The 27671-nt window shown below is 50.6% G+C and overlaps 1 protein-coding gene across 5 annotated transcripts; it reads right to left on the minus strand.

Moving 5' to 3' along the window:
- RPAP1 (RNA polymerase II associated protein 1) lies at nucleotides 1-27117 on the minus strand. 5 transcript variants are annotated; one of them, XR_010151354.1, is made up of 25 exons: nucleotides 27031-27117; nucleotides 19771-20027; nucleotides 19326-19474; nucleotides 18954-19043; nucleotides 18337-18457; nucleotides 17539-17760; nucleotides 13861-14040; nucleotides 12702-12817; nucleotides 12307-12405; nucleotides 11072-11173; nucleotides 10697-10864; nucleotides 10261-10443; nucleotides 10005-10139; nucleotides 9736-9906; nucleotides 7817-7974; nucleotides 6921-7079; nucleotides 6596-6797; nucleotides 6070-6179; nucleotides 5590-5785; nucleotides 4923-5075; nucleotides 4563-4705; nucleotides 3217-3973; nucleotides 831-1029; nucleotides 623-682; nucleotides 1-516 (listed from the first exon to the last, which is right to left on the minus strand). XR_010151354.1 is itself a non-coding variant. In XM_001150430.4 (25 exons), exons 2-25 carry the CDS (start codon nucleotides 19949-19951, stop codon nucleotides 367-369), a joined length of 4182 nt encoding a protein of 1393 aa, XP_001150430.1. In that variant the 5' UTR covers nucleotides 19952-20027; nucleotides 27031-27117; the 3' UTR covers nucleotides 1-366. The 5 variants fall into 5 exon arrangements, 4 of the variants coding, with proteins under 4 accessions (XP_001150430.1, XP_009427131.1, XP_016783465.1 ...); XM_001150430.4 differs by having other exon boundaries at nucleotides 831-1007; XM_009428856.3 differs by having other exon boundaries at nucleotides 831-1007; nucleotides 26999-27078.
- Nucleotides 27118-27671: the final 554 nt, after the last annotated feature.

Here is a 27671-nt window from a genome sequence, read left to right on the forward strand (position 1 = left end):
TTTCCAGGAGATAAAAAACATTTATTTTAATGCACAACTATAGCATTCATATGCCTCAGGCCGGGGCAGGGGTTGGGAGTTAGGTAAGAAGGGATGCATTTAGTTTGCCCTGTCCCCAAAGAGCGGGTAAATAGCTAAGCCACTCTTCACTCCCAGCACAGACCTTCAGAAGCCCCAGATATCAGGAGGTAATGGTAGGGCTCACTGCTCTAAAACAGCTCAAACAACCTGCTCCCAGGAAGGCAAGCCTTCTGCTCCTTGGTCTCCTGCCTACCATTAGGACACAATGTTCTTCGTCTGGCCAGGCATCTGTTGAAAGGCTGGATACAGGACAATGTACCCATCTTTCCATCTATATCAACTATCCTAGGTCTCTGATACCCCATTTTGGAGCACTGTTGAAGTCAGTCTCTGGAGGTAGTGCTGACGCAGAGGGGGCAACTGAGAATAGAGCTCAAAGCCCTCTGGGAGCGTGGAATTGGGAAGCTTATAGTGCAGGAGGTGCTGCCGGAGACCCTGCAGAAAGGAAAGAAACTTTATGAAGTGGGTAATGAGATCCTGTTGTGGTCTCTGTCCCCCAAGATCCTCTAATATCCCACCCTCCTAATGGCCCTGACCCTACCTCATCTGCCAGCAGCCATGTTTTCTGCAGCATACTCCTGCGGGCAGCTTTGACCTCATCCTAGAAGCAGAACAGGGAGAGGTGGCACTGAGCCGAGGGCTGGTACCCACCACTGGCCTTGCTTGACACTTACCTCTTCCCCAGCTGGCCCAGAGGCAGCTCAATTGCTAGCTCCCTTCCTTCCTCTGAAGATGGAGATGTAACTTACTGAGCTCTGTGGGTCCTGAGAGAAGATGAAGCTATTGACATGAGCCACAGCCACAGCATAGAGCACGGGGCACCAACGTGGGCGGAGCGCACCAGTAACCAGGGTCCGGAAGTAGAGCTGAAGGAGGGCCAGGTTGTCTTCAGGAGGCACTGTGTAACACTCCAGGGACACAGGCAACTGTGACAGGGGAAATGACGTGCTGAGGGGGAGGGTAGGAATGTATATACATCCGTAAGGTGTGTGGATAATGATCACATGAAACCAAATCATGAGGGCAGAGATCAGGTCCTAGACAGACATCTGTCCTTCTAGCACAAGGATCAGGGTTAAAGACTACAGAGCAGACGTTGGGGAAAACTGGGAACTGAGAAGCAGCCATTAAAAAGCATGAAATTGGCCATGTGTAGTGGGCCACGCCTGTAATCCCAGCACTTGGGAGGCTGAGGCAGGCGGATCACACGAAATTAGGAATTCAAGACCAGCCAGGCCAACATGGTGAAACCCCATCTCTACCGAAAATACAAAAATTAGCTGGGCATGGTGGTGGGTGCTTGTAGTCCCAGCTACTTGGGAGGCTGAAGCAGGGGAGTCGCTTGAACCCAGGGGCGGAGGTTGCAGTGAGCCGAGCGCGCCACTGCACTCCAGCCTGGGCAACAGAGCAAGACTCCGTCTCAAAAAAAAAAAAAAAAAAAATTAGCCAGGCATGGTGCTGTGTGCCTGTAATCCCAGCTACTCAGGAGGTTGAGGCAGGAGAATCGCTTGAACCTGGGAGCTAGAGGTTGCAGTGAACCAAGATCATCAGGCCACTGCACTCTAGCCTGAGCAACAGAGCGAGACTCTGTCTCAAAAACAAAAACAAAAACCCAAAATCTTAAAAACAAAAAACAAAATACAATAACTTCTTTTTTTAATAGAGTCTCGTTCTATTTCCAAGTCTGGAATGCAGTGGTGTGATCATAGCTCACTGGCAGCCTCAACCTCCTGAGCTCAAGTGATCCTCCTGCCTCAGGCTCCTGAGTAACTGGGTCTACGGGCAAATCACCAGGTCTGGCTAAATTTCCAATAATTTTTTGTAGAGATGGTGTCTAGCTTTCTTGCCCAAGCTGGTCTGAAACTCTTGGCCTCAAGCGATCCTCCCACCTTGGCCTCCCAAAATGTTGGATTACAGGCATGAGCCACCTCACCCAGCCATAACACAGTAACTTTTTTTTTTTTTCTTTTTTGAGATGGAGTTTCACTCTTGTTGCCCAGGCTGGAGTGCAGTGGTATGATCTCGGCTCATGGCAACCTCTGCCTCCTGGGTTCAAGCGATTCTCCTGCCTCAGCCTCCGGAGTAGCTGGGATTACAGGCGTGCACCACGACACCCGGCTAATTTTTTGTATTTTTTTTTAGTAGAGACGGTTTCACCATGTTGGCCAGGCTGGTCTCAAACTCTTGACCTCAAATGATCCGCCCACCTCGGCCTCCCAAAGTGCTGGGATTACAGGCATGAGCCACCGCACCTGGCAAACATAGTAACTCTTTACAGCTTATAAATTTAAGTCCTTAGCCTAATATTTGAGGCCCTCTCAGACTTCACTTCTTATTTTTAGCCTTAAGTTCCCAACAGAAATCTCTCCTCCCTCCTTCTGCCCTTTGTCATGCTCCTTTTGCTTATGTTATTCTGTTAGGAATCTCCTGCCTTTCTACCTCCTCACCAATTCAAATTCTACCCAACCTACAGTGCCTGGGTCAATCCCCACTTCTTCCACAAAGCCCAATTTGATCTTTCCCTTCTCTGAATCCTGATACCACCTAGCATCTGAATAATTCACAACTATGTAGGTTTTCAGTAAATCTCTTATCTAGATTGTAGCACTGATAAGCAAGGAGCTATGCCTTATTAATAGTAATGAATACCCACTATATGCCAGACACCAGGTTAAACCCTTTCCTTTTTTCTTTTTTGAGACAGGGTCTTGCTCTGTCACCGGGCTGGGGTGCAGTGGCGCAATCTCAGCTCACTGTAGCCTCTGCTTCCCGGGTTCAAGCGATTCTCCTGCCTCAGCCTCCTGAGTAGCTGGGACTACAGGCACCCGCAACCACGCCCAGCTAAGTTTTGTATTTTTAGTAGAAATGGGGTTTCACTATGTTGCCCAGGCTGGTCTCAAACTCCTGACCTTAAGTGATCCACCCACCTCGGCTTCCCAGAGTGATGGAATTACAGGCATGAGCCACCACACCCAGCCCATGTTAAGCCCTTTTCATTGATTCTCTTAATCCCCTCAAAGCCCCCAAGAGGTAAGATGAGGAAGCTGAGGTCTTCCAAAGCTCCTCAAGGCTCAGGACTGCCCCCGAGGCCCAGTGCAGGGTACCCTTGCAGGTCCTGCTGGGCTGAGAAAGTACCTGGGTCAGAGGCAGGCTCAGAGCTCGCAAGGCTCCCACGTGTTCCCCAAAGAGGGCAAGGCGCAAGGTGACACTGAACCGACGCTGCAGGGGCAGGAGGACCAGGGCCCCAAAGAGGTGGTCCCCAAAAGAGACAGCCTCAAAATGATCCAGGAAGTTGGCATAGAGGTCAGGGAAAGACGTCAGGCCAGGGAGTGGGCAGTCCAGGTTGAGGTTTGGCAAGACTTGAGGCTGACAGAGCTGGGCGAGGAGGGCTGCCACCAGATGCTGTACTGGGGACTCCCGGAACAGCTCACTGTCCACCAGGAACACACACATGAGCCGTGCCAGGCGGGCAGCAGGGGGCACAGCCCAGAGAGCCTGGGGTCGCCAGCTCTCCAAAACTAGCACCCACTGCAGGACCCGCATGGCTGTGCCCATGGTGTCTGTGGGAGAGAGTCCCGAGGGGGTGTCTGAAGCCCGGTGGTAGAGGCGAATCAGTGGCAGGAAGGGCCAGTCGGTGGGCAGCAGCGGCTCCATAGGCATGGGCAGTAGCAGGGTTGGGACTCGCTGTAGCTCCCCTCGGTGCAGAGCCTGGGAGGCCAGCAGACTGGCTCGGGCTGGCGAGCAATGAGTCAGGTAGCAGTTGCGGATGCTGGGGAGGTCCTGGCAGGCCTGAGCCAGCAGAGTCCCTTGCCCACACCGAGGGACCCTGCTGCTTCCTAACGACAGCTGGTCAGAGAAGTCGGCTGCCTCTGGACCCCCTGATGTTCTTTCCCTGTAATGGGACCCAAAAGCCAAAAATGAGGGCTGGAACCACAGCACTTGGAGGCTGTGCCAGCTCTTTGGAACTTCTTGGAGGCTCCTAGGTCCAGACCTGTGCCTCTCTGCTCCCTTAACTACTTCCCGCGCAGTGCTGTGTAGCAGTTAAGAGGATGCACACTACAGCCAGCTGTCTAGGCATGAGTTTACATAACTTCTCTGGGCCTCAGTTTCCTCAGAGTAAAATAAGGATAATAATAGTATCTATCTCATGGTCCAAGTAAAATACTTAAATGTAGATAAATACATAAGGGAGTATCAGACACAGAGTAAACACTCAGTAGCGGATGGCTATTACATGTGTGTAACTGATTTAGATACCATTTTTTTAGCCATGCAGTCACACTGAAGTCTCACAATCATTCTTGGGTGTGGTTAGCCTGATCCTCACTTCACTAATGAGGTAATGGAAGCTTGGAAGAGTTAAGTGTCGTCGGTGGAAGAAAGAGAATTTAGGTCTCCTGGCTCCAAATTCAGGGCTGCTCTGTTAACAACTGCAGCAGCGTCCAAAAGGGCTGAGTTGATGCCACCAACCAAGCACTTACGGGAGGAACTCCAGCCGGAATACACAGCTCAGCAGCAGCTCATGGGTGAGGTACTCACTTCCGGGCAGCAGCCGGCTCAGCAGGGCCAAGGCCATACCATGATAGAGGGCAGCATGGGTGGCTGGCAGTGGCTGCAGCGCTGCCTGCAGACAGAAAAGCAGGGAACTACCTAGTACAGGAGAAGGGGACGTGGCAGAGAGAAGTGAGGAAGAGGATAAAAGTGAGGCTGAAGGGCACAGGTCCAGGGCATGTCTGGAGGAAAGTGGGAGCTACATGGCCTGGCAGAAGCAGGCTGGGTTCCACAGAAACAGGAAGGAGATAATGGGATGACAGGAGAACCTGTCAGACAGGGGGACCTACCGCTTTCTGGGCCAGAGCGAGTGCCAGGTACTGCAGGTGGTACTCATGGCGCAGGGCCCATGCAGAGAAAGGTGTGAGGTGTGGGGCAGCCCCAGGAGCCACACACTGGAGGAAGTAATTCTGGAGTCCTGGGGCAGCCAATATGGCAGCCAGCTGAGGAAAAGCAATTTTGTTCAGATCTAGAAATTGACTCTCATGCCTTCTAGGGCTCCCCAGGTGGCTGCCCCTCTCCAGACTCAGGGAAATGAGTGCCAGCAGAAGGCCTCCCTTCCCCATGGGACACCCTCCCATTTTCTTTTTGTTTTTTTTTGAGATGGAGTTTCGCTCTTGTTGCCCAGGCTGGAGTGCAATGGTGTGATCTCAGCTCACCGCAACCTCCGCCTCCCGGGTTCAAGTGATTCTCCTGCCTCAGCCTCCCGAGTAGCTGGGATTACAGGCATGTGCCATCATGCCTGGCTAATTTTGTATTTTTAGTAGAGATGGGGTTTCTCCATGTTGGCCAGGCTGGTCTCGAACTCCCGACCTCAGGTGATCTGCCCACCTCGGCCTCCCAAAGTGCTGGGATTACAGGCGTGAGCCACCGCGCCCATCCCACCCTCCCACTTTCTTTCTGATTCCTGCCATCTTGGCCCCTTGCCTGGCCCCTAATCAGGCACCCCACACTTACCTGGCCACACAGCCCCTTGTGGATCTGGGCCAGGGTATTAAGAAGAGAGAGGAGGGCAGTGAGGAATGGGAAGGGTGAGGCTGAGCCAGCCAGACTGAGACGGGGGCAGCCTCCCGAGCAGCCCAGTGACACGAGGCTGGGGGGAGCTTCAAGGGCTGGCACACAGGACAGCGGGTTGCAGAGAAGGGAGCAGTGCCTGTAGGTGAAGTGGAGAGTCTGAGGGGGACTCTGGCCTGGCGTGTGCCAAGCTGGAAAGAGCTTCTGGGTCTGTACCTAAGACTAACGGGGGGCCTGGCTGTGGAGGTCAGTGCTGCTCACACTCCTCAGAGCCCACCCCACTGCTGCCTGCTAGGGACTCGGGTTTCCCTCGGGCTGAGGGCCTGCACCCTGGGATGGACCTGGGAGCTGGACCCAGGAATCCCACAAGGAAAGAAATTGCCTCCTCCCCTGCTTCCCCCAGCTACCAAACACAGTACATACCTAAGGGAATCCCACAGGCTGCCCAGTGTGGGCTGACTCAGCAGTGGCAGCAGCAGCTCCTCTGACAGGCGCTCCATGTCCTGGAGCCAATCCTCCGGGCATGAGCTTGGCTGGTGGACCAAGGAATTCACTGAGCTGATGGCCCAGCCATTCATTCTCCTAGACCCTGTGTACCCAGGCCAATGCCACCATCCCAACAGCCCAAAAGAGCACATTTGGAGGCTTCTGCAGGCTGAGCCTTCTGAAGGGAGAGAAGGCCCCGATGTGTAGGGGGCATAAAGAGGGAGCACACAGGCTACAGGAAGGCTGAGCTGCTGCGTGGGCTCTCTGGTCCCCACCAACATGGCTCCTGGGAAGCTCCACGGGGATATGGAGGTAGAAAGAGGAGGAAGGGTAGGAATTAAAAGGGAAGATAGTAAATGGGGAAGTAGGAGTGGAGAGATGGACACAGAGAGGGAGCAACGGGTGGAATGTAGCTGAAGGCAGGGTGCGGGGGCCTGGTGGACAGCCGGCAGGAGGCACTCACTTGCTGGCTCCAGGCCTGGTAGTAGGCTCCCAGGAACAACAGGCAGGCAACGGGCACTGGGCCCACGGCTCTCCACATCTCAGGTCTGGACAGCAACTTCAAGGTCTGCCTTAGACACGGCTCAACAAGAGGCTGGAGCCCAGACACCTGTGTCCAAGTGACTAAGGAAGGGGTGGCCGAGAGGCTGGCCTCAGCAGAATCACTACAAAAGTGCCAAAGGGGACCACAGTGAGGATCTGGCTGCCTCACGCCCCTTTACACTCCAGCCACCCCAGCCCTGTGGAGGAGCCCTCCACCTGTCCTGTGGGTCCTGGCTATAAACTACCTGATGGTTTCAGCAGGGGTACTGCCGGCTGCCAGGGTTAGCTGGGTGAGGAGAGTGAGCAGTGAGGCTATCCGCTGCATGGACAGGGGTTGAGGTGGGTGGGTGCTGAGCTCCCGCGGCACCACCTGCAAGGCCCGCATCAGCACTGGGTAGAGCTCCCTAGGGAAGAACAGGGACTGATTTTCACTGTATGAAAGCAAGTGGAGACATGAGACACAGGTCATGGCCCTGACCCAGGGATCTGCAGTTTGATAAAGGAGGATGAGGAGGAAGAGTGGGGCACTCTTGGAAGGCTCAGCCCTAAAGAATGGAAAGGATGTTGTCCTTCAAGGCTGCCCCCAACAGGGAATTTAAATGTGATTTCACAGATACCAATTTTTTTTTTTTTTTTTTTTTTGAGACATTCTCTGTTGCCCAGGCTGGAGTGCAGTGGAGTGATGGAGTGATCTCGGCTCACTGCAACCTCTGCCTCCCAGGTTAAACCGGTTCTCCTGCCTCAGCCTGCCGAGTAGTTGGGATTACAGGTGTGTGCCACCACGCCTGGCTAATTTTTGTATTTTTAGTAGAGACCGGGTTTCACCATATTGGCCAGGATGGTCTCGAACTCCTGACTTCGTGATACGCCTACCTTGGCATCCCAAAGTGCTGGGATTACAGGCATGAGCCACAGTGCCCGGCTAATGATTTTGAGCATAGAATACGGTTAAGCCAGGTTTATCCCCCTCTTCCCTGGCTGGGCCTGACTCCTAAGCCTTTTCACATCTGGCAGAAGCCCTCCCACTCATTCTTATCCTTCCTCCAAGCTTGGGACCTTGAGCAAGGCTGAGGTGTTTGATTTGGCCAGAAGAGCAGAACTAAAGGTGTCTAGGGGGAGCCTACCCCCTGCCTCTCCTCACCTGTAAAGGTAACCGCCCTGGCCATAGGAGGCAGCCACAGCCCACAGACGGAGGGCCTCGGTGCTCAGCATCTCAGCTTCCTCTGGGGGCAAGGCCAGTTCTTGGGGAGCCTCAGCTATGAAGCGGCACAGGCGGCTCCGGAGATCAAAGCTGCTCAACTGGAAATGGGCACAGTCTGGGGATCAGGGTCAGCTGTGAGTCTCAAGTCCAGCTACTCTCAGCTGGACAGAGAGTGGCTTAACTCAACCCTGACCCAGGCCCCTCTGATGCCACAAAGTCATACCTCATCCACCCTGCCCTTCCTTTTTATTTTATTATTTATTTAAAATTTCAATTTTATTATTTTACTTTTTATCATTTATTATTATTTTGAGATGGAGTCTTGCTCTGTTGCCCAGGCTGGAGTGCAGTGGAGTGATCTTGGCTCACCACAACTTCTGTCTCCCAGGTTCAAGAGACTCTCCTGCCTCAGCCTCCCTAGTAGCTGGGACTACAGGCATGCGCCACCATGCCCGGCTAATTTTTGTATTTTTAGTAGAGACGGGGTTTCATTATGTTGGCCAGGCTGGTCTCGAACTGCTGACCTCGTGATTCACCCACCTCGGCCTTCCAAAACGTTGGGATTACAGGTGTGAGCCACCGCACCCGGCCCCTATTTTTTTTTAATTTTTATTATTATTATTTTTTTAGATGGAGTCTCGCTCTGTCGCCCAGGCTGGAGTGCAGTGGCGCAATCTCGGCTCACTGCAATCTCCGCCCCTCCAGGTTTAAGCAATTCTCTGCCTCAGCCTCTGGAGTAGCCGGGATTACAGGCGCATGCCACCACGCCTGGCTAATTTTTTGTATTTTTAGTAGAGACAGGGTTTCACCATCTTGGTCAGGCTGGTCTTGAACTCCTGACCTCATGATCCACCTGCCTTGGCCTCCCAAAGTGCTGGGATTACAGGTGTGAGCCACCGCACCCGGCCCTATTATTTTTTTTTAGATGGAATCTTGCTCTGCCACCCAGGCTGGAATGCAGTGGTGTGATCTTGGCTCACTCCACCCTCCATCTCCCGGGTTCAAGCAATTCTCCTGCCTCAGCCTCCCAAGTAGCTGGGACTACAGGTGCACACCATTACACCTGGCTAATTTTTGTAGTTTTAGTAGAGGTGGGGTTTTGCCATATTGGCCAGGCTGGTCTCGAACTCCTGACCTCAAGTGATCCACCACCTCGGTCTCCCAAAGTGTTGTGATTACAGGCGTGAGCCACTGCACCTGGCCAGTAGTAGTATTTTTGAGATGGGGTCTCGCCCTGTTGCCTAGGCTGTAGTGTAGTGATTGGTGCAATCAGCCCACTGCAGCCTCCACCTCCCAGCTCAAGTGATCCTTCTACCTCAGCCTACCGAGTAGCTGAGACTACAGGCATGTGCTACCACATCTAGCTAATTTTTGTTTTTGTTTTTTTTTTTTTTGTAGAGACAGAGTCTTGCTATGTTGTCCAGGCTGGCCCCTGAACTCTTGGCCCCAAGTGATCCTCCTGCCTTGGCCTCCCAAAGTGCTGGGATTACAGGCCTGAGCCACTACACCCAGCCCTCCCTCTTTATAGCAAGGCTTGCTGGGCACCTTCTCTAGGGCTACTTGGCTATAGATGATGAATGCGTATGTGCATGAAGCCCTTCTGATCTGGGTCTAGGGAACAGGGAGACCTCCTATTACATCATGAGACCACAGTAGACCTATATGATGCACCAGGCTCCAGTAAACAGGCTCCAGTAAACAGGTTCATGCCTGGTGATTTCTGTCGCATTTCTAAGCAACTGGATCAGAGAGGAAGAAGATGGCAAGAGCTGGCCACCCAGAGTTCAGGAGCCATGTTTAGCTCCCAACCCAACCCTGTCCCTTGCATTCCCCCATCCCTTGCCCTGTGTCCTACTCACCAGCCGGGCAGCAATATTCCTCCCAGCTGAGGCCAGGACACGAAGTAGTTTCATGGCAGTAGCACAGGGTACTTTGTATAGACTAGGGGTAGGCCCTGCCCCCACAGGAGACCAACTGGTGGGCAAGAACTCTCGAACTATGGTCTCTATCAGCCGGGGGCACTCCAGGACCTATGGGAGACAGGAGGAAAAAGGGAGGCAGGGGGGCTGTGGGTCAAGACAAGGCCCAGCTAGGCTTTTTGCCCATTCCCTGCTCCCTTTTTTCTCACCCTTGTGGCTGATTCCAGGGAATGCCGGGCCAGGCGGATGAGCACAGCCAGGATGTCAAGGACCACCGCAGGTCCTGGGTATGTCACCTCCAGCACGTAGCGCAGCCGAGGCAGCAGGCTGGTAGCCAGGAGCCCCTGGCAGTTGGAGAGAGAAACCCACTGACAAATGCAGCTGGACCCTGGGCATTGATGGCCCCTCTTTCCAGCATGTGCTTGTCCCCTGGGTCATGGGATGGGAAAGAAGCTGTCCCTTTACCTTGATGACATCATGTCGGGCCAGGTCAGGTGGAGGCCGGCTTTCTTCTTCAGGGCTTTTCCTTTTTGCATTTCCTGCTGGGCATTCTTCATCCTCGTCCTCATCCTCCTTGTCCTCCTGGCTGGGCATCAGAGGGAACGTCAAAGCTCCATGGTACCAAGAGAAGGTGCTGTCGAGGAGCTCCTGCCAGAGGAACGGGAGTTGGGGGCAATGCTGAAGGGGCCAGGAAATGGATCCAGGAGTAGAGAGGATGCTCCCCAAAAAAAACCATAAAGGCAAGCCTCCTGGGCTTTAGGGACTTTAGGAGATGAGGGAGACGCCTGCCATCCCATTCTACATCTTGCCCGCAAAGCCTTAGCAATGGGGCCATGCCCAGGAACAGGAATATGGACCCTGGCACCTCCCAGCCCAAGCCCCATTCCTATCCCTGTGGTACCTCATCTCCAGGAGCCACCAGCAGAGCCCGAAGAGCACGGATGGCGGTTGCAATGACCCCATCCACTCTGTCATCCAAGGAGAAGCGCAGTAGGAAGAGGAAACCAGCATCCAAAAGGAGGCTTAAGACACTGCCTGCTAGCCGGTCCCCAAACTCACCAGCCTGGGCCTGAGGGCAGGAGGATAAAACCTTGCTGAAGATGCTGAAGTAATCTAGAGGCTTTGCCCTAATCCTTCGTTTGCCCCCCTATGATCCTAGGTTGTTAAAAGCACATAGCTGGCTAGTGAGCCAGAGTGAAAAGGGCAGGAGATGGGGAAGTCTGAGGCTGTGGGGTGAAGGGAAGGGTGGGCAGGACCAGGCTGGCAATCCACTCACCCTGCTGATGACCTGGGCTAACACATGCAGTGCCAGTGCTCTCTGCTGGGAAACCTGGCTGCGGGTCAGGTGGAACAGCTCCTGTAGGGAATACCCCGCTCTCTGGGGCAGGGACAAGAAGTCAGAAGCAGCCAGGATACAGCACAGTGCCCCCAAAACACCAAGCAAGGTATCACAGGAAAGACAAAGATAAATAAGTGAAATCTGCCCTGCTTTCCATGGAGCCTCAAGCCGGTAAAGATAAGACTTGCATACAAGTAACCATGCCATGAGGCAGATGCAGAGGAACGTGATAACTGATGTTTAATTTGCGACCAGCGGACAGGAGAGAGAGAGAAGGGAACCTGGAAAATTGAATTGGTCTCAGTGGATGGGTAGAGCTTCGATGGCCTGACATGGAGCAAAAGGCAAAGGCATTTCCTGGAGCGAGTGGAGTCCTGGAGGGCCCTGAGCACAGGAGGTATGTGGGGAGAAGCCAGCAGAGTGGTGTAGCAGGAAGTGAAGGAGGCAGAGCAGCAGGGTCAGCAGGGACAAAAGGTAGAAGGAATATCTTGCCCAGCTGAGACCAGAACCTTATTCTGTGAGCAGAGGGAAGCTGGGAAACTTCTGGAGGCAAGGCATGGCCTGAGCTGGGCCAGAAGAAATCAGCACAGCAGCCCCGAGAGACATGGAATGGCAGGGGGGCGGAGAATGGAGGGCATGGAGAGTGAGCAGACCGAGGAAGCAAGGCCACAGTGCAGGAGGCATCATGAGAAGGTGACAGAAGATCGGCAAATTCTAGCAACTGACCAGAATACGGAGAGAGGATCAAGATTTTGAGCCTAAGAAACTGAATGCCATGCCTGTAATCCCAGCACTTTGGGAGGCCGAGGCAGGCGGATCACAAGCTCAGGAGATCAAGACCATCCTGGCTAACATGGTGAAACCCCGTCTCTACTAAAAATACAAAAATTAGCTGGACGTGGTGGCATGCGCCTGTAATCCCAGCTAGTCAGGAGGCTGAGGCAGGAGAATGGCTTGAACCCAGGAGGTGGAGGCTGCAGTGAGTCAAGATCATACCACTGCACTCCAGCCTGGGCCAGAGCGAGATTCTGTCTCCAAAAAAAGAAACTGAATGCACAGCAAAGGCATGAACTAGAACAGGGCACACAGAAGGTCAAAGGCAGTTGACCAGAGATCCTTTTCCATGGGGTTGTTAAAAAAGCTGCCCCATCCTCTCCAGTCCCATGCCTCACCTCTGCCTCCTCTCCATGGTGGTGCAGACCCAGGTGGGTGGGCAGGTCCGCGTCAGGGGCCAGTAGTTCTCCCTGAAGACTGAATCGAGCCTGCATCCTCTAATGGGAAGAGAAAGAGGACTGTGGTCTGGGGGCTCCAGCAACCTTCCCACACCCACTCCCCACCTTTAATCCCAGGCCTTTCAGGACTTAGGTACTGACTGTACTTCTAACCAGAAATGGGGCTTATCTGGCCTTGGGGGCCAGGCAGAGTGATGGGAAAGGTGGGTGAGAGCAAAGGAGAGATGCTTCTCAGGCTCTGGGCAATAGAAAGGCCTGAGTTCTGAGGGCAAGAGCAGCAGCTCCTCTCCTGCCCTATCTCACCCACCCCTTGTAGGCCAGCTGGCCCTCCTCACCTCCTGTGTCTGCTGCCGCCGGACAGGGGGCAAGTCCTGGGTCCAGTGGAGCTTCTCCAGCTCGACAGTGTCCATGTGCAGCCATTCTTTCTGAGGGGTCACGGGCAGTGCCAGAGCTGGGGAGACAGAGCATGATAGTATTACCCAAACGGCTCAGCTCACTATCCACAGGGGTCCCCACCATCACCCAGCAGCTGCCACATCCACTTCTGTTCCAGGATCTGCCAGCTTCTACCCTCGGTTATGGCTAAATGGCATGGCCCAGGGACTGGAACTCCTGGGGCTGGGGTGAAAGTCTCAAATATGACAGACACACTCCATCCTGGGCTCCAGCCCCTTGCTGAACCCAAGGATTTGTTGGGAGGGGAGAAAGGAGGAGAAGGAGAAGGAAGAAAGAGAAAGAAAGGAGAAAAAGATGAAGAAGGAGGACCACATATGTCAGGAAGGCACCATCTCCACTTTCCAGTACCAGCCCTTAAAGGAGTAGGAGAGTGGGGACAATGAGGAGGAGGCAACTATACTGCTCCTGGGGGGCAGGATACAGAAACAAATCCCACAGCATTTTCCTCCTTCACGCCTACCCCCACCCAACCTGCTCAGCTGGCCTGGAGCTCCTCCGGGGGCATGAGGTTCCTGGCTCTCATAATTCAATTTCTTATTTTGTTAATCACTAATGAAATAATCTAGTTTCTGGGAAATGAGTGCTTCCACTGGCCTCTCTGCTTCTGGTCTGGCATGTTCATAAGACCTTTGTCAGATTCTGCCTCTCTTATTACTCTGGCCCTGCCATCTTTCCCCCAACACTGTGAGCAGAGAGAGAAAGAACAGTGGGATGGACAGAGCCAGAGCTGGGGCAGCTACAGCAAGGGCAGGAAGATAGTCTGCCGGGAGGGGGTGGAGTGGGATTCAGCCATCACGCATTGCTGCCTCTTAAAAGGGAAGGCGGAGAAGGAGCAGTAACAGGACAAGAAAACAGGAAGCATGTGCAGGAAGAAGACATGCATCAGCAATGAAGACTGACTTGAAGCCAATAATGAGGATTAATGTTAGATATCCAAAAGCACAGAAGCTTCTCTCTTCTCTCATTTGCCAGGCCTAGGAAAAGGGACAATTTCCCCTACTTTTATCCACCAAAATATGACCCCCGCCTCCTGCAAACCTGGGGCTTCTGGCTCCAGCTTGTCTCCCTTCCTGGGCTCACTGGCAAAAGCTGACATGAGGGGTTCCTCCTTGGTGACATTAGCAGAGGGTCCTCCTGGCCTCTGCTCCTCAGAGGCTGTCTCTCCTGTTTGCTCTTGCGTGCGGCTGTGAGATCTCAAGAAAGCAACCAAGCTGGGGTCTAGAGGCGAAGGTAGAGAGGAGAGTGAGTGAGGGTAGATCCTCCCTGGCCTCCTACAGACCTGGAACCCGCTGAATATCGCCTGTCTGTGGGTGCCAAGGACAGGACAAGCTGCTTCCGAGCCTGGGCCTGAGCCTTCTGGGTGCTCCTGTGGCCCATCAATGACCCAGCCTTCTCACACCTGTGGGGTCACTAGGCCCACCTGCCCACCTGCCCACCTTTCCCTCTATCCCTCACAGTCCACTGGCCCAGGTTCCTATGCCTATCCCTTTGGTTTCAGGTCACAGTTCCAATGTAAGTGGCTGTAGAATGAATAAGTTAATGTTGACTAGGGCCAAAAAGAAGGCATTTACAGAAAGAATTTCCTTCTCTTAGCTAATTTATTTATGCACACATACTTACATATATATATATATTTCTTTTTTTTTTTTTGAGACGGAGTCTCGCTGTGTCGCCCAGGCTGGAGTGCAGTGGTGCAATCTCAACTTACTGCAACCTCCATCTCCCAGGTTCAAGGGATTCTCCTGCCTCAGCCTCCTGAGTAGCTGGGATTAAAAGTGCCTGCCACCACGCCCGGCTAATTTTTGTATTTTTACTAGAGACGGGGTTTTACCATGTTGCTCAGGCTGTAAATATATATTTTTAAAGAGATAGGGTCTTGCTCTGTTACCCATGCTGGAGTGCAGTGGCACAATCATAGCTCACCACAGCCTCAAACTCCTGGGCTCAAGCAATCCTCCCGCCTCAGCCTCCCAAGTAACTGGGACTACAGGCATGCACCACCATATCTGGCTAATTTTTTTTTTTTTTTTTTTTGAGACAGAGTCTCACTCTGTTCCCCAGGCTGGAGTGCCGTGGCACGATCTTGGCTCACTGCAAGGTCCGCCTCCCGGGTTCAAGTGATTTTCTTGCCTCAGCCTCCCGAGTAGCTGGGACTACAGGCGTGTGCCACCACGCCCAGCTAATTTTTGTATTTTTAGTAGAGACAGGGTTTCACCGTGTTGGCCAGGATGGTCTCAATGTCTTGATCTTGTGATCCGCCCACCTCAGCCTCCCAAAGTGCTGGGATTACAGGGGTGAGCCTCCACACCTGGCTGTAATTTTTTATATCTTTATTTTTTGTAGAGATGGGGTCTCATGATGTTGCCCAAGCTGGTCCTAAACTCTTGGCCTCAAGCAATCCTCTCACCTCAACCTCCCAAAGTGCTGGAATTACAGGGCAAGGCACCATACTGAGCCCTAACATGTATTATACTCTATAGAGGTGCTAGTATACAGTGGGTAACAAGATTGACTGAGTGCCTGGCATTTTGGTGAACAGACACTAGGGGTGAGGTATAGCATAGAACAGTATCACAGAGTAGAAGAGACTATACATATACTAGAGTATAGCTATAATAAAGCATAGTGTATACTATACCAGGGTAGTACAGTTATACATAGCACAGTGGTTAAAAAGTAGGGCCTCGGCTGGGCACGGTGACCATCTCAAAAAAAAATCGCAGCACTTCAGCAGGCCGAGGCAGATGGGTCGCTGGAGGTCAGGAGTTCAAGACCAGCCTGGCCAACATGGTGAAACCCATCTCTACTAAAAATACAAAAAAATTAGCTGGGTGTGGTGGTGCACATCTGTAATCCCAGCTACTCAGGAGGCTGAGGCAGGAAAATCGCTTGCACTAGGGAGGTACAGGTTGCAGTCAGCTGAGATCGTGTCACTGCACTCCACCCAGGACAACAGAGCGAGACTCCGTCTCAAAAAAAAAAAAAAAAGCAGGGCCTATGAGACCAGGTAGATCTGGGTTTAAATCCTGTGTCCTGTGCTCCTTATAAGGTGTGTGACCTGGGTAGAATTTCTTTTAAATTTTAGGCCTCAGTTTTTTTCATAAGTAAAATAGGGTTAATACCACCTACCTCACAGGACAAGTTTAAGGACAGAACTGAATAATGCATTAAAGGTCAGGCACGGTGGCTCATGCCTGTAATCCCAGCACTTTGGGAGGCTGAGGTCGGTGGATCACTTGATGCCAGGAGTTCGAAACTAGCCTGGCCAACATGGTGAGACCCCATCTCTACTGAAAATAAAAAAAATTAGCCAAGCATGGTGGTACACACCTCTAATTCCAGCTGCTGAAAAGGCTGAGGCACAAGAATCACTTGAACCTGGGAGGCAGAGGTTGCAGTGAGCCGAGATCGTGCCATTCCACTCCAGCCTGGGTGACAGAGGGAGACTCTGAAAACAAAAAACAAAAAACAAAAACCAACCTGTGCAATATAGTGAGACCTCATCTCTACAAAAACCTTAAAAGAAATTTGCTGGGGGCCAGGCACGGTGGCTGACACCTGTAATCCCAGCACTTTGGGAGGCACTTTGATCCACCTGAGGTCAAGAGTTCGAAACCAGCCTGGCCAATACAGGGAAACCCCATCTCTACTAAAAATACAAAAAATAAAAAAATTAGCCAGGCATGGTGGCAGGCGCCTGTAATCCCAGCTACTTCAGAGGCTGAGACAGGAGAATTGCTTGAACCTGGGAGGCAGAGGTTGCAGTGAGCAGAGATTGCGCCATTGCACTCCAGCCTGGGCAACAAGAGGAAAAATCCGTCTTAAAAAAAAAAAAAAACCTAGGCGCAGTGGCTCACGTCTGTAATCCCAGCACTTTGGGAGGCCAAGGCCAGTGGATCACCTAAGGTCAGGAGTTCGACACCAGCCTGGCCAACATGGTGAAACCCCGTCTCTACTAAAAATACAAAAATTAGTTGCGTATGGTGGTAGGCACCTGTAATCCCAGATACTCAGGAGGCTGAGGCAGGAGAATCATTTGAACCCAGGAGGCGGAGGTTGCAGTGAGCCTACGTCGCGCCATTGCACTCTAACCTGGGCAACAAGACCGAAACTCCATCTCAAAAAAAAAAAAAGGCCGGGCATGGTGGCTCATGCTTGTAATCCTAGCACTTTGGGAGGCCGAGGAGGGCAGATCACCTGAGGTTGGGAGTTCGAGACCAGCCTGACCAACATGGAGAAACCCCACCTCTACTAAAAATACAAAAAATTAGCTGGGCGTGGTGGCAGATGCGTGTAATTCCAGTTACTCGAGAGACTGAAGTAGGAGAATCTCTTGAACCCGGGAGGCGGAGGTTGTGGTGAGCCGAGATTGTGCTATTGCATTCCAGCCTAGGCAACAAGAGTGAAACTCTGTCCCCTCCAAAAAAAAAAAAATTAGCTGAGTGTGGTGGTGTGTGCCTATAATCCCAGCTACACAGGAGGCTGAAGTGGGAGGATTGCTTGAGCCGTGAAGGTGGAGGTTGCAGTGAGCCGAGATCGTGCCACTGCATTCCAGCCTGGGTGACAGAGCAAGACCATCTCAAAAAAAAAAAAAAAAAAAAAAAAAAAAAAGCATTAAAGTACTCAGCACAGTGCCTGGAACTCACAGTAAGCCTAGCTCAATAAGTGGTATTCCTCTCCTAGCCTGGTCTCAGCAGGAAAGCCAGGCACCCATACCAAGCTGGGCCAGCAACCGCTGCTGTTCCTGCAGGATCTCCTCAGGAGCCATGGCCTGCAGTCTTGCTATGTTCTCTTCATGGATAGTCTGGGCTTCCTGCTCAGCTTCTTGATCCCTGAGCCCCTTCCCTGTGACCAGATTGGGTCCCTGAAAGCTGTGGCTGCTCCCAGGAAGCTGGCAGCCCTGGTTCCTAGGAGTGGGTGTCTCACAGGTCACGGCACCTGGAAGAAAGGTATGATCACATTCATTGCTCTGTCCTCCATGGCTCTAACTGGGCTTTTTGGCCTTCTTCTATAAGGCTATTAGCCCTGGAGACAGGTATAAACCCAAGCTTTCCTCAGAGTGAAGACCCCACTGGGTCTGGCACAGGGACTCCAGGTGGCTTCTCCACTCACTGCTTCCCTAGTACTTATATGAAAAGGTTTTCCTCAGAAACATCCTAATTTCTGACTCCTCTTAGATATCTAGGCAGGTGTCTATAGCCAGGGGCCTGCTCCCAGCTGTTAAGCTAATAATTTGCATCATTAAAGGGATCTTGGCCAACACATTTATTTTACAGTCTCTGCCAGACACTTCTGCCCTATTCCCTTTCTCTTAGGACTGCATAATGGCCTGCCCCACTCCCAGCACCTGAGACCCAGATATGGACCCAAGCCTCCCATACCTAGTATTCTCAGACTACTTGAGATGGCTCAAATGCACCTCTCATTTGAGGCAGGAAGACATATCTTCAAAAATGACCCTATGATTGTGTCTTTTAAAAAGGCCAAGCCCAATCCTCTTCAACCCCGGCTCACCCTCTGGTGGGCCCACGTTGGGCACAACTTCCCCAACTGATGGGCCCTTGGCTTCAGCTATCCTCCTTGCCGCAATTTCCTGGGCAAAGATGCTTCTCTTACCAGATGTTGCTGATTTCCCCTGTGGGGCAAAAAGAAAACCCAGGTTACTGATGCTCATCATCCCACTTTCCTCTCAACCTCTTTATATCAAGGCCTCTGGAACAAAGAGATAAAAGGGGCTTTGCTCAATTTCCAGGGATCACAACCCTAGTTCTCAGAAAAAGGAGAGGTCTATAAGAGTAAAGGTCTTAGACTCTGACAGACTTGGGTTGAAGTTCTGGCTCTTCTACCTATTAGATGTGTGGTGTTGGACAAGTTATTTATCTCTTTGGGGTCTCAGTTTCCTCATATGAAAAATGGGAATAAGGACTCCTCGCCCCCAAGGTATCATCATGATACCTGCCTTATATGTTTGTTATGAAGATTAAAAGAAGTAATGGGTATGAAGTGCTTAGTATGGTCCTGCTTTGTAAATTAAATTGCTTATTATCATTAAAACTACCTGCCTGGAGAAGATGCACTATGAGACTCACCTGTCTGTCTCCTGAGCACCACCTAAGCTTACCCTTGCCTACCTGTGTGTCCCGCGAGCGAAGGAACACAGCGGGGAAAGCAACGCCACTGGGCACAGGCAGATTCACGGCCACTGAACTTGTATCTCGTTCCTGTAGCAACAAAGCACAAAGTTGTGAAGCACAATGGAGAAACTTCCCCAGGCTGGACCCGATCCTATTAGCCCAGTTCTGAACGATGAGAACTTCACTCTGGGGGGTTACGGACCCTCCTCCCTTCAGGGCAGTGATTCTAACCCAGCCCCCAACCTGACCTCAGGGGTAAAAGTCTACCTTTCTGAAGCACCCTCCACTGATAAGCCTCACCCACCCCGAGCATCCAATATCCCTGTTGCCCTAGAACATCTTATCCTACTCAGCCAGAGTGAGACGCACAATAATCTTAGTCAAGACAGCAGTGATGTGCTGATCATGCCTCCTCAGCCTCTCTTCTGGGTCCTCATCCTCAGGCAGGCAGTGGCCAGGGCTGGGCCTGGCTCTTTTTGGAGGAGAAGGGACCAAAGCTGGGGGCAAATCTGGGAGATCTGAGAAAGAAAAAGATCCCAAACGTGAGTATATGCACACCTTCCTAGGAAGACACTGCAGGCTAGGGAAGAAAGACAGCTGCCATGGGGCCCTGGCTCAAGCTGTGTCATCTTGGGTAAGATATTTAACCTCTTTGAGCCTCATTTTCTTCCTCTGTAAAATGGGGCTGCAGAAACACAGGCTATGCAGTGTCTGAAATAATAATGATGTGTCTGAATCCAACCACAACAGGAAGAGGGAGGGGCCCGAGGCTGTACCCTCTCTACTTCTCAGCCTCACATCCATGGGAACTCACTGTCCAACATCACCACATCCCGATGGTCCTGGAGCGGAGGCCGGTCTGAGTTGGCATCACCACCGCCCCTATTTCCTTTCTTCACCAACTGCACTGCTGGGGCTGCACCAGCTGCGAGAAACTGACTCTGGAAGTGCAGCAGGTCCACCTCGGACTCCCCTGGCTTCGGTCTCGACAGCATCTTGCTGCTCCAGCTGCCTCCCCAGTACGACTCTCTCCAGCAGTGTCTCCGTGTGGGGGTTCCCTCTTATTCATCCCTAAGAGCAAGAAAGAATATGGGCCCTCTGCAACTGAACCCTGATTCTCTTTATTGGGCATCAGCGAAGATCTTCTTTATCCTTGGGTTAACATGAACTCATTCCTCCTCATTCATACCTTACTGCCATTCCCTCTGTCTTCAGCCCTCCCTGATGTCATCAGCCTAGCAACAATATTTATAGCCAACTTAGGTTGTTTACAATCTATAGGTGATAAAACTCTCAGGAACAACCAGCAGGAGACCTGAGGAAAATGTCATCAGGGGCTGAGCAGATAAATGTTGTCATAATCGGGGGGTGATGATTCTGTATCAAACTGGAGAGAACATGCTTGGCCTAAAGGTATGTAAATTATTAAAAACCTTGGGCTGTAAAATATCAATATAAAAAACATTTGTGGCCAGGCGCAGTGGCTCACGCCCGTAATCCCAGCATTTTGTAAGGCCGAGGACGGTGGGTCACCTGAGGCCAGGAGTTCAAGACCAGCCTGGCCAACATGGTGAAACCCCATCTCTACTAAAAATACAAAAAATCAGCCGGGCATTGTGGTGGGTGCCTGTAATCCCAGCTACTTGGGAGGCTGAGACAGGAGAATCGCTTGAACCTGGGAGATGGAGGTTGCTGTGAGCCGAGATTGCACCATTGCACTCCAGCCTGGGCAACAAGAGTAAAACTCCGTCTCAAAAAAAAAAAAAAAAATTCTATGTCTATGCACTAGCAAAGAACATGCAGAAAATGGAATTAAGAAAACAATTGCATTGGCCGGATGCGGTGGCTCACGCCTGTAATCCCAGCACTTTGGGAGGCCAAGGCGTGTGGATTACGAGGTCAGGAGATCAAGACCATCCTGGCTAACACGGTGAAACCCCGTCTCTACTAAAAATATAAAAAACTAGCCGGGCGTGGTGGCGGGCGCCTGTATTCCCAGCTACTCGGGAGGCTGAGGCAGGAGAATGGCGTGAACCCGGGAGGCGGAGCTTGCAGTGATCTGAGATGGAGCCACTGCACTCCAGCTTGGGCGACAGAGTGAGACTCTGTCAAAAAACAAAACAAAACAAAACAAAAAACAGACAGGATCTCACTCTGTCACCTAGGTTGGAGTGCAGTCTGCTATCATAGCTTACTACAGCCTCAAACTCCTGGGCTTGAGTGATCCTCCCACTTGACACAGAAAGTTAATTTAATTGCCTCAAATCCACAGTAAATGTCAGAAACAGAATCTCAAGTTAGGCACTCAAGCTGCAGAATGTATGCACTTCTCTATCTGCTCAACCTTGACAATGATAAGTGATCAGAGGCTTAGAGGATAAAAAAGGAAAGAAAAAACATAAAAAAAAATCAACAAACAAGTCAGCAATCAAATGTTTTGTATCATGATAAAATATGCATATTTCTATTTTTCTCTATATACTGTAAATTTATGTACTTTTTAAACTTGTGATTTGTTATAATGTTAGATTTACAGATTTATATAGATAGTATGAACAGTTTCCATATGTAGTCTTCACCCAGTTTCTCCAAAGGTTAAGACTTTACGTAACCATGGCACAAAGGCAAAAAAGAAATTAACATAGAGACCTTACATTTATTTGTCAACAAAAAGGAATGAAGTTCCAATGCACAAACATTGAAAACATTATGCTAAGTGAGAGAAGCTATATGACTCAGAAACATTTTATTTAGTGGAAAGAAAGAAAGAAGCTAGCCAAAAAGGGCCTCATATTGTATGATTCTGTTCATATGGAATGTCCAAAATAGGCAAATCCATAGAGACAGAAAGTAGATTAGTAGTTGCCAGGGGCTAGGAGAGCTGGAGGGAAATGGGAATTGACAGCTAATGGATATGGAGCGTCTTTCTGGAGTAATGAAAATGTTCAACCTTGTGAATATACTAAAAGCCATGAATTGTAAACTTTATTAATTTATTGTGACAGAGTCTGGCTCTGTCACCCAGGCTGGAGTGCAGTAGCGTGATCTTGGCTCACTGCAACCTCTACCTCCTGGGCTTAAGCCGTCCTCCCACCTCAGTCTCCCAAAAAGCTAGGACTACAGATGCACCACCACACTCAGCTAATTTTTTTTTTTTTTTTTTTTTTTTTTTTTTTGAGACGGAGTTTTGCTCTTGTTGCCCAGGCTGGCGTGCAATGGCGCGATCTTGGCTCACTGCAACCTCTGACTCCCAGGTTCAAGTGATTCTCCTGCCTCAGCCTCCTGAGTAGCTGGGATTACAGGCGCCCACCACCATGCCTGGCTAATTTTTTGTAGTTTTTCAGTAGAGACAGGGTTTCACCATGTTGGTCAGGCTGATCTCGAACTCCTGACCTCATGATCCGCCTGCCTTGGCCTCCCAAAGTGCTGGGATTACAGGTGTGAGCCACCGTGCCCCACAATTTTTGTGTTTTTTACAGAGACAGGATTTCACCATGTTGTACAGGCTGGTCTCGATCTCCTGGGCTCAAGAAATCTGCCCACCTTGGGCTCCCAAAGTACTGGGATTACAGGCCTGAGCTACTGCACCTGGCCTGTAAACTTTTAAAATGATGAATTCTGGCCAGGCTCGGTGGCTCACATCAGTAATCCCAGCACTTTGGGAGGCTGAGACAGGTGGCTCACGAGGTCAGGAGTTCAAACCAGCCTGACCAACATGGTGAAGTCTCTACTAAAAATACAAAAAAAATTAGCCGGGTGTGGTGGCAGGTGCCTGTAATCCCAGCTACTCAGGAGGCTGAGGCAGAAGAATCACTTGAACCTGGGAGGCGGAGGCTGCAGTGAGCCAAGATCGTACCACTGCACTCCAGCCTGGGCGACAGAGTGAGACTCCGTCTCAAAAAAATAATAATAATAAAATAAAATGATGACTTCTGTGGTATATAAACTATAAATCAATTATAAAACAAAAAACGCTGGGCTGGCCAAAGATATCTGCAAGCTGGCTGGCTAGTTTTGGAACCCCTGAGCGAGATGCTGATAATAATAAAAATATTGTTATATCTAACACTTATTGAGCACTTAGTATGCACCACATACTGTTCTCTAAGCACTTTTTCCATATTCATTCATTTAATCCTCATAACAGCCTAGGAGGTAGGTTACTACTATTTTTTTTTTTTTTTTTTTTGAGATGGAGTTTACTCTTGTTGCCCAGGCTGGAGTGCAATGGCACGATCTCGGCTCACTGCAACCTCTGCCTCCCAGGTTCAAGCGATTCTCCTGCCTCAGTCTCCCTAGTAGCTGGGATTATAGGCATGTGCCACCACGCCCAGCTAATTTTGTATTTTTAGTAGAGACTGGGTTTCTCCATGTTGGTCAGGCTGGTCTCGAACTCCCGACCTCAGGTGATCTGCCCGCCTCTGCCTCCCAAAGTGCTGGGATTACAGGCGTGAGCCACTGCAACGGGCCAGTTACTACTATTATTCAAATTTTACAGCTGAGAAAAGAATAGTGCTGAGAAGTTAAGTATTTGCTCAAGGTCTCATTGTAAGTGTGTGCTAGGATTAGGATTCAATCCCAGTCAGTCCATGCTCTTACCCACTATGTTCTACTGCCTACTGCTGTGTGGTGCCTGGGTGTCCTGGAAGTCTGGAATAGTGAGGCAGATGGGGAAGAACTATAAAGAATCTCCTGAAGAGCAAAGGCTGCAACTACACTAAGGTTTCTCAATAGGGACTATTGATCTTTATAGCTGGGTAATTCTTTGCTGTGGGAAGCTGTCCTGTGCACTGTAGGATGTTTAGCGGCATTCCTGGCTTTTACCCACTAGACGTCATCATCAAACCTCCTCCCCTAGTTGTGACAAGTAAAAATGTCTCCAGACATTGCCAAATGTCACCTCGGAAAAAAATCACCCCCAGTTGAAAACCACTGAACCAGACCTTGAAGGATAAGATAGGCCTCCAGCCAGAAGGGAGAGCTGGGCAAAGGTATAGAAGCAGGGAATAGGGCCGGGCGCAGTGGCTCACACCTGTAATCCCAGCACTTTGAGGCTGAGGTGGGTGGATCATCTGAAATCAGGAGTTCAAGACCAGCTTGGCCAACATGGTGAAACCCCATCTCTACTAAAAATACAAAAAAATTAGGCAGGCGTGGTGGCATGTGCCTGTACTCCCAGCTACTTGGGAGGCTGAGGCAGGAGAACGGTTTGAACCCAGGAGGTGGAGGTTGCAGTGAGCCAAGATTACACCACTGCCCTCCAGCTTGGGTGACAGAGCTAGACTCCATCTTGAAAAAAAAAAAAAAAAAGCAGGGAATAAATATGGTACATGGGAGAACATGATGAAGTTGACCACCTCCTAAAAGTTGAAGGAGGATGAGATGGAGAGGTAGACAAGCTAGATAGCTGGAACTAACAATAGTGCTGAATGAAGGCCGGGCGTGCTGGCTCACGCCTGTAATCCCAGCATTTTGGGAGGCCAAGGCAGGCAGATCACGAGGTCAGAAGATCGAGACCATCCTGGCTAACACGGCGAAATGCCGTCTCTACTAAAAATACAAAAAATTAGCTGGGTGTGGTAGCACGCGCCTGTAGTCCCAGCTACTGGGGAGGCTGAGGCAGGAGAATGGCGTGAACCCAGGAAGTGGAGGTTGCAATGAGCCAAGATCGTGCCACTGCACTCCAGCCTGGGGGACAGAGCATGAGACTCTGTCTCAAAAAAAAAGTGCTGAATGACACATTTCCTTACTTTTTCTTCATCTACTTCTAAGCAGGATCAGATCTAATAACTAAGCCAGCCTTGGAAACCCCTCCCAACACAGGGGTTGGGGGCAGGCTAAAGGGGTAGAAATGGTGGAACAATCACATGACGGTGTGACCTTAAGAATATTATCAAAAAATTTTTTGAGAGTTTACTCTGGGCTGAGCGGTGTACAAGGGGCTGTAAATATAAAGAAATGGGAGTAAAATCCAGTCCCTGGGTTCAAGGGGCTTACTGGGGAGACAGAGACCATGCCGAAATGCTGGGTCTTTTAATAATTTCCCACTTCATTATCTCTCTTTGCCCACACAAGTCTAGAAATTCCAAAGGTTTACAGTTTAAATGATGTCTCCAAGATTGTAAAGGTCTTCCTTTGGTCAATGATGTACCCAAAGTTGGGGTGAGAGAATATGGTAAACACACATATAAATTTACAAGGCAGTACATCCCAGTGATGAAATTAATTGCATAGAAGATCAGTGCTACACGATTTCAGAGGTGGGAAAAATCCCTAAAGGTTAAAAATAGAGGTCAATATTGAAAGAGAAAACTTAGATAAGTAGAGAACTGAAGGAAGTGGATGAAGTGAGCAAAGACCTGTCTACAAAATTTCATCTTAAATTTGGCATAGAACTTGTATTAATTACTATTTGTAGCATGACAACAGCGAAGTATACAGATGTGCCTTTTCCTGGATGGGAGGTAAACAGTATGAAAATGGACTGCCTGTGTTCAAATCCAGGCTCTGCCATTTACTAACTGTGTAAGCTTAAGCAAGGTATTTTACTGAAGTTACTGTGCTTGTTTCCTCATCTGTAACATGAAGATAACTGTACCTACCTCCTGAATTAATTATATATATGTAAGAAGATTAGAACAGAGTCTCATACATGAAAGGACACAAACGCCAGTTATGATTCTTATTATTTATATAGCCAAAGGGCAGATAACCATATCTAATTGTTGGGCAGTCTGGCCAACAAACAAGGAAAAAGTCTCCTACCCCAGTGCCTACCCAAAGGCCCTAAGGAAGGCTGAACTAGATGAACTGAGAATCCATAGTATGTTAACAATTCACTCCTGTAAGAGTCTACATAAGCAGAAACAATTCCTACTTATCCATGGATTCATGTGATCCAAAAGCAAAGTCCAGCTCACTTCACAAGGTGCGCCATACCTACATCACAAAGAGAGCCAGGGGGTTATGGGCACCAGTTTTGGAATCAATAGGCCAGAAGTCAAATACCAGTTCCGCTACTTACTAAATGCACTAAATGTGCGAAATTAGGCAAGTTATCAATGCTGTCCTTTTTTTTTTTTGAGACAGATTCTCCCTCTTGTTGCCCAGGCTAGAGTGCAATAGCACGATCTCGGCACACTGCAACCTCCGCCTCCTGGGTTCAAGTGATTCTCCTGCCTCAGGCTCCCGAGTAGCTGGGATTACAGGCGCCTGCCACCACGCCCGGCTAATTTTTTGTATTTTTTTAGTAGAGACGGGGTTTCACCATGTTGGCCAGACTGGTCTCGAACTCCTGACCTCAGGTGACCCGCCCGCCTCGGCCTCCCAAAGTGCTGGGATTACAGGCGTGAGCCACCGTGCGCGGCCTCTATGCTGTCTTAAGTCCCGTTTCCACAACTGTAAAATGTGAGTAACAGGTCCTATATAATAGGAAATGTGTGAGGATTTAAATGACTATACACGCAAAACGCCTAGCCCAGTGCCTGTTACTTATATAAATAAACCTCAGTAACAATTATTTTAGTCCTAAGTAAAGCCACCAGTGTGTTTCCCCACAAATCCAGCGCAGATTTGTCCAGAACCAATCAGTGCTAGAAGTGATAACATTTTCAGTTATTAATAGAATAAGAATGGGTTGGCCGGGCGCGGTGGCTCACGCCTGTAATCCTAAAGAGTAATGCCTAAAGAGTAACTCGTAAAAAAAAGTAGTCCTAACAATGGACCTCTGGGTTTATGTTGGCCTCTGAGGAGTCTCTGGGGCTCTTACATTGCAGCCTATCCTCCAGAGCCAGGATCCAATCCCGACTCGGGACACGTGACTGCCCTTACCGCTCAGGTCAAGGGCTCCAGTTAAGCCTCCTGGACCACCCAACTCTACAATGAGGAATCACCGAGTCGCAGCTTTCGCCGCCCGTTGAAGGGCCATGCCCGAGATCTATGCACAGAGGAGGCCACAGTTGCTCCCTTACAGACCAAAGGCCCGCAGGCAGGTTCCAACAAAGAAACTGGACACGCTACCCTGGGTCCTCCTCCCAGATCACCTGAAATCCGTCCCTCCAGCCCCGCCACCTACGTGCTCCAGGCCTGTCTGGTCGCCGCCATCTTGCCCCGCAGAGATCGCGTTTCCGCCTCCGCCAGATTCCAGCTTCCGCCCCGCAGGCCAGCCCCGCCTCTCCCGGGCTTATCTCGAAGCATTCTGGGCTTTGCTTGTTCAGTGCAGCGGACTGGTGAGCGCGGTGCTGCACGGCTGGCGGTTTATTACCCCCACGTAAGCTCTATACCATCACCCAGAACACACATCCTTTTTTTTTTTTTTTTTTTTGAGACAGAGTCTTGCTCTGTCGCACAGGCTGGAGTGCTGTGGCGCAATCTCGGCTCACTGCAACCTCCGCCTCCCGGGCTCAAGCGATTCTTGTGCCTCAGCCTCCCGAGTAGCTGGGATTACAGGTGCCCGCCACCACGTCTGGCTAATTTTTGTATTTTTAGTAGAGACGGGGTTTCACCATGTTGGCCAAGCTGGTCTCGAACTCCCGACCTTAGGTAATCCACCCGCCTCGGCCCCCCAAAGTGCTGTGATTACAGGATGTGCCACCGCGCCTGGCCCACACATCCTTCTGATGTACAGCAGGCACAGCCCCTTCTGCACATACGACACCCCTGGCAGGGACACAGCGTTCCTCAGACGTCCCTCTGCACTCACCAGCCAGTGTTACC

Source organism: Pan troglodytes, chromosome 16 (assembly GCF_028858775.2).
Source record: "Pan troglodytes isolate AG18354 chromosome 16, NHGRI_mPanTro3-v2.0_pri, whole genome shotgun sequence".
Classification (NCBI taxonomy): domain Eukaryota; kingdom Metazoa; phylum Chordata; class Mammalia; order Primates; family Hominidae; genus Pan; species Pan troglodytes.